We start from the raw sequence: 7022 nt of genomic DNA on the forward strand, positions 1-7022 counted from the left end.
TCAGCAATGAGTGTTTGCTTTCTTGTTAGGGCTGAACCCTGTATATGAACCATTAAGGGTGCAGATCCTAGGAAACAAAGAAATGCCTACAGTACACGAAGTATACTCCCTTGTCCAATCTGAAGAAAGCAGGCGAAGTGTGATGGTTACAGCTGAGGGGGAGCAACAAGTTGCCTTGGCTGCGGTGAATAACAACTCAATAGGGAAGAAAAGTGATCCTAAGAAGGCAGATGATAAAGATAAACTCTTTTGTACCCACTGTAGAAGGTCACGACATACACGTGACACCTGTTGGGACATCCACGGGAAACCCAAGTGGGCAGCAAAGAATCAAGAACAGGGTAAAGGTCACTTGAAAAGAACGAGTGCAGCACATGTGGCAACCCAAGACACTCAGGTTGTCGGTAGTACCCGGGACCCTCCTAATAAGCCTGACCCCAAGGAGGATATAATGAATTCATTCAGAGAGCATCTGGAATCTTATGGTAGGGCATTGTGGCAATTGGACAGCTCAGTCACTGGTACTCCCTCTACCTCTTTTGCATCTACTTCAGGTAATGTGGCTTCTGCATTCCATGTCACTCCCACAGATTCCCCTTGGATTATTGACTCAGGGACCTAACCTGTTCCATTCTTATAGCCTTTTGTCAGGAAGGGACAGAGTGAGACTTGCAGATGGTTCCTTTTCTTCCATTGCAAGTCAAGGATCGATATCCCTTCCCCATGGCCTTAACCTGAATTGTGTATTGCATCTCCCTTAACTTCCCATAAATTTGCTTTCAATTAGTAGCATTACAAGTTCTTTAAACTTTAGTGTAACCTTTTTTGCTGACTCATGTGTATTTCAGGACCTAACTTCTGGGAGGACGATTGGTAGAGGAAGCCCGGTGGACGGTCTCTACATTCTCGACAACAAAGTTGGTCTCTCCGTGTCATCCTCAGAATCACATAGTCGGTCAAATAAGAGTCAAATTTTGTTGTGGCACAGTCATTTAGGTCATGTTTCTTTCAAAGTAATAAAATGTTTGTTTCCACTTTTATTTAAGTCGTGTTCAGTGTCAAAGTTCATGTGTCAAACGTGTCAGTTGAGTAAACAATGTAGAACAACCTTTCATTCAAGCAATAAAAGATCAAATGTTCCTTTTCATGTTGTGTATTCTGATGTATGGGGGCCTACAAATGTAATCTCTGAGGGTGGATATAAGTATTTTATTACATTGATTGATGATTACTCTCGCTATACATGGGTAATCCCTATGCGTAGCAGATACGAAGTTCCAAAGATAGTGAAAGACTTTCAGAGGATGGTGTTTACACAATTCCATGTTGAAATACAGATCTTCCAATCTGATAATGCGAAGGAATACTTCCGTGGGGAGCTAAATGAGTTCTTCGCCTCCCATGGGTCTATTCATAGAAGCTCATGCGCCAGAACACCATAGCAAAATGGGGTTGCAGAAAGAAAAAACAGACACCTCCTTGAGGTAGCCCACGGGATGATGTTACACATGAATGTCCCAAAAAGGTTTTGGGTGGATGCTATACTTACAGTTGCGTATGTCATCAACCGCATGCCCTAGTTTTTGGTTGTCGGGCCTTTGTCCATGATTTGTCTCCATCCAGAGGTAAGTTAGACCCTCGGTCCATTCCTTGTGTCTTCCTGGGGTACCCATCCTCTCAAAAGGGGTATCGGTGTTTTGACCCAATTAGTCGTAAATATTTTGTCTATGGATGTGTCCTTCTTTGAGTCTGAGTCGTTCTTCCTTCCTCCTCAGGGGGATAGCCGTAGTGTGGAAGAGGAGAAGCAGGTTCAGGTGTCTCTTCCTTCTATTCCGGACCTCACTCCCTTTCGTGTCTTCCAACGTACTCATCGGAGAGATCAGCAGTGTGATAGAAATGTGGAGCAGCCGAACACTGAGCAACTGACATCATCAGAATCCCAAGAGGTAAGTCCAACCCCTAACCCTACTCCCACTGTGGACGACCTAGACATCCCTATTGCTCAACGAAAGGGAGTCAGGTCTTACACTACCAAACACCCCATTACCCACTTTGTTTCCTATGACCACATCTCTCCCTCGTACCGAGCCTTCCTATCGGCAGTTGAATGCATCCCTGTTCCCAAGAATGTTGCCGAAGCCTTAAAATACCCTGAATGGATAGATGCCATGAAGGAGGAGATTGATGCCCTCCACAAAAATCAGACTTGGGAATTGGTGGATCCTCTAGAGGGTAAAGAACCCGTGGGGTGCAAATGGGTGTTCACAGTTAAGCACAAGGCAGATGGAACAGTTGAAAGGTACAAAGCAAGACTAGTAGCCAAAGGGTACACCAGGTATATGGAGTTGACTATGATGAGACTTTTGCTCCGGTGGCTAAGATGAACTCGATTAGGGTTCTCCTATCCTTAGCTGCTAACTTTGACTGGGAATTGCATCAACTGGACATAAAGAATGCCTTCCTGAATGGTGACTTGGAAGAAGAGGTATACATGGTTCAACCTCCTGGATTCTCTGCCAAGGGAAGTGAAAACAAGGTGTGCAAGCTACGGAAGTCTCTCTACAGCTTAAAACAGTCTCCCAGAGCCTGGTTCAGTAAGTTTCACATGGCAGTTCAAGAGATGGGGTTCCAACAGTGCCAGTCTGATCATACACTTTTTGTGAAGAGATGTCGGGAGCAGGTTGCCGTATTGATAGTGTATGTAGACGATATCATCATTATAGGGAGTTGGAGTTCAGAGATATAGAAATTGAAACAATTCCTTGCATCCAAATTTGAAGTGAAAGATCTAGGACTCCTAAAGTATTTCCTTGGGATCGAAGTTGCCCGTTCAAAAAGGGGTATCTTTGTCTCTCAAAGGAAATACACCCTTGATCTATTACGGGATACAGGTAAATTAGGTTCAAGGCCGGCAGACACTCCTATGGATGCGGACCACAAGCTAGGTGACTGTATTGGTGAACCTCTGAAAGATGTAAAGCAGTTCCAAAGGTTAGTGGGAAAGCTGATTTATCTATCCATGACCCGTCCAGATATTGCCTATTCAGTTGGAGTTCTGAGCCAGTTTATGCAATCTCCTAAGAAGCCACACATGGAGGCAGTAGAGAGAGTCCTTAGATACCTGAGGAAACATCCAGGAACAGGCCTACTATTCAGTAAACACAATCACCTAAAGGTGGAAGTCTTTACAGATGATGATTGGGCAGGAGCCGTGGATGATAGAAAGTCCACTAGTGGGTATTGCACATTTGTGGGAGGAAATCTGGTGACCTGGAAGAGCAAGAAGCAAAGTGTGGTAGCAAGATCAAGTGCAAAAGCTGAGTATAGAGCTATGGCACATGGGGTGGCTGAAGTCCTTTGGCTAAAGAACCTCCTAGGTGAGCTTGGAGTTGTTGTTCATAATCCTATGTCTCTTTACTGTGACAACAAGGCTGCAATAAACATCGCCAGCAACCCGGTCCTACATGAGAGGACTAAGCATATTGAGGTGGATAAGCACTTCATAAGAGAGAAACTAGAAAAAAGGGAAATTTGTATCCCTTATGTCAACTCCAAGGAACAACTTGCTGATGTCCTCACAAAAGGACTTCCGTGTTCGCGGCACAATGAGCTAAGTGACGAGCTGGGCATGATAGACCTCTTCAGTGCAACTTGAGGGGGAGTGTTGTAAGGCTTAAGTGTTCCTTGTAACTGATGTTAGTGGGACAGTTTCAGCTACTAGTCCTTTCTTTCTTTTTTTCTTATTGTTCTTATCCTAGGATATGCCACCAGGGGCATACTTGTAATTTTGTCTTTTTTATAAAGATTATTATAAATAGAAGACTGGCGGCTGCCAGCACTGAGTTTGCTTTTCTTTCTATCATCCGTACCTTTCTCTCTCTCTCTCTCTCTCTCAATCACCACAAGCAACAACAGAGATAAATATCAGAAAGTTGTTAATTGGAGGTGATTTAAAGCTTGTAATTAGCTGGCTTCAAAAAGAGGAGGATGGATTGTGGTGTTACATATTTGAGAAGTAAAGCTGTTTAATTGCTACAAGGGACTTGTAATTGGTTTAAAAGAGATATAAATGCCTTTGCTGATACACTTGCTAAACAATGGATGGGAAGGAATAGTTTATTTTGGGCTGTCTTGTAACTTTATCTTCTGCTTGGGAGGGCTAACAGTGTTTATCCCTTCCCTTTTTCATTGTACTAAAGTTATTCCTCTTTATTGAATTTGATTCTGTTATTGAACAAAGGAAAAAAAAAGAGATCACAAAGCACCTCACCTCTCTGGTTTCGTTTCATTTTATCTCCAACAATCAAGACAATACATTCACAGTATTCAAAACCCACCTCAATTAGACCACCGAGAAACTGAAAAATAACTGAAAAGTCAATTAGATTAAAGCCCAACTCCACTTCAAAATACCTTGAGATGCAAAAAAGGGCCTTCAAAAATTGATCAAAACACAAAAATACAAAAAAGAGTGTCAAATAGCCACTCGATAGAAAGACAACTGTCAAGAAACCTCATGGAGAAAGAACTGAGCTAAAAACCCATTTCATTCATTTGAAGTATTTAACAATAGCTATGAAAAAAAAAAGCATGAAGAGATAACTGACTTATGATTTGTGCTACTGTTAATATGATTTTCGGATTATTTCAGTGGTTCCTTGAGGATTCTGTTGTTTTTCTGTAGGTGGTTTCATTTATGGAGGAGCTAGGTTTTGATGGTGAAAGCATAGGGAGAATACTTAGTCGCTGTCCTGAAATATTTGCTGCTAGCGTCGACAAAACTCTCAAGAGGAAGCTCAAATTTCTTGCTGATATTGGTATCTCCAAGGATCACCTTACCCGGGTTATTAGGAAATATCCAGAGCTTCTTGTGTCTGATATAGATAAAACATTACTGCCAAGGTAACTCCTGAATTCTGAAGCTGTATATTTTTGTTTGTGGTTTATGATGCTTGACATGAAAACACGTTTACCTTCTAATGTCCTGTTGCAAAAAAATAAATAAATAAATATAAAACCACTGTACTTTTAGTACCCATTTGGAAGTGTAATGGCTTCTGGCTTTATGAGGTGGGCCCCACCCAGGCAGTCCATAAGAATGTTCAGTGAAAATACTGGAAAGCCTAAAATAGCTTGCTTACAGCCAAAAATATGGCTTTCCACTGAAGCTTCTTTTTGTGACTTCTCCAAAGCATCTCAGTGAAATCAGCTCAATCAAAGGTTCAACCCTCCCAAACAGGCCCTTAGTTTGTAAAGTAGCTATTATTTTGACCCTTTGGAGACCACTTGCAAATAGGATGATTTTGAATGTGATGATACCATTGTCTTGGTTTGCCTCCATTGATCGAATGAATCCACAAAATGGTGAATACGTTGAGTTGAACGGATTTGAAACCCTCATCCTCATCATTTTTATTTTCCTATTTTCCAGTCTTTTTTCCCTTGGGGTTTGGGGGAAGATGGTGCTGAGCATTTTGGAATCCCTTACTCAATGGATCTTAAATCTTTAGGATGTAGGTACCCTTTTTGACAGTTTCATTTTGAAATACCTATCTTGGATAGAATCTAGTAACATGCCCACCTCAGGTTCCATTTACACACCTTGATCACCCTAAATGTTCACACTGCCATCTTGAGGTTTTGCTGTTTAATGTATGAGCCTTTAAAGCATGGGGTCCTTGATGTATAGTCATTAAGTACCCTTTTTTTATAGATTCATTTTGAAGTACCTTTTCTTGGATAGAATCTTGAAACATGCCTATGTCAGCTTCCATTTACACTCCTTGATCATCTTAAGGCTGTGTTGGGTTTGAAAGAAAAGGTAGGGAAACCTATACAACTATGTAAAGGTTTCCCTTCCTTTCCCTATTCCTTTCCTTTCAAACCAAACACATCCTAAATGTTCACACTACCAGGTTGATGCTTCACTATGTGATGTATGAGCATGCAAAGCATGGGGTCCTCAATAAATACCCGACTATTATTGTGCTACCCACCTTTCACTCTAGCAAACTTAGCTACTGCTTTAAACACTAGTTCAGATTTAACCCTGCACCTTTTTTGTTTTGATAGTTTCATTTTGAAGTATCTTTCTTGGATAGAATCTGGAAATATGCCCATTTCACTACCAGGTTGATGCTTCACTATGTGATGTTGAGCATGCAAAGCATGGAGTACTCAATAAATACCCGACTATTATTGTGCTACCCATCTTTCACTCTAGCAAACTTGGCTACTGCTTTCAACACTAGTTCAGATTTAACCCTACGCCTTTTTTGTTTTGATAGTTTCATTTTGAAGCATCTTTCTTGGATAGAATCTGGAAATATGCCTATTTCAGTTTCGTTTTACACATCTTGATCACCGTAAATGTTCAAACTGCCAGTTTGATGTTTTGCTGTGCTGTCTGATTATTCAAAGCATGGGATCATCAATAAATACCTACCTCTTATTGTCCTACCAGTCTTCCACTGAACTTGGCTACTGCATTTAACACCTTGGTGTTGACATAAATACATATTACATTCGAAACTAATATTATTATGAGTGTTAGATTGTAACTGCATTCATGTGACAGAATGAAGTATTTGATGAAGACTGGATTGTCTAAGAGAGAGGTGGCATCTATGGTTCGTAGGTTCTCACCTTTACTAGGCTACAGTGTAGAGGAGGTTTTGAGACCAAAGCTTGAATTCCTTGTCAACACCATGGAAAAGCCTGTGAAGGATGTTGTGGAGTATCCAAGGTACTTCAGCTACTCCTTGGATAAGAAGATAAAACCAAGGTTTTGGGTGCTCAAGGGCCGCAATGTGGAATGTAGCCTAAAAGATATGTTGGGTAAGAATGATGAAGATTTTGCAGCAGACTACATGGGTATTGGAAAGATGCTTGTTCCTCCTCTATGATAGTTTGTGAAGAATAGTTGTGTAGATTATAAATGGAAATGAAAGCTTCTCGGTAAATTGGGATGTAAATTATATTTTTAAAGTTATTGGAAAAACAAAGCTTTTCATTTCATGGTA

The 7022-nt window shown here is 41.0% G+C and overlaps 1 protein-coding gene across 2 annotated transcripts in view; it reads left to right on the forward strand.

Moving 5' to 3' along the window:
- LOC104599198 (Mitochondrial transcription termination factor family protein) overlaps window positions 1–7022 on the forward strand; it is a 57297-nt gene extending 50275 nt beyond the window's left edge. For both annotated transcript variants that reach the window (XM_010261636.3, XM_010261632.3), the window contains 2 exons: window positions 4685–4902; window positions 6578–7022. In XM_010261636.3, the coding sequence (XP_010259938.1) occupies window positions 4685–4902; window positions 6578–6905 (546 nt within the window). In that variant the 3' untranslated portion in view covers window positions 6906–7022. The remainder of the gene's footprint in view (window positions 1–4684; window positions 4903–6577) is intronic.

The sequence above is a fragment of the Nelumbo nucifera genome, chromosome 2 (assembly GCF_055504915.1).
Source record: "Nelumbo nucifera cultivar China Antique chromosome 2, China Antique-T2T, whole genome shotgun sequence".
Lineage (NCBI taxonomy): Eukaryota > Viridiplantae > Streptophyta > Magnoliopsida > Proteales > Nelumbonaceae > Nelumbo > Nelumbo nucifera.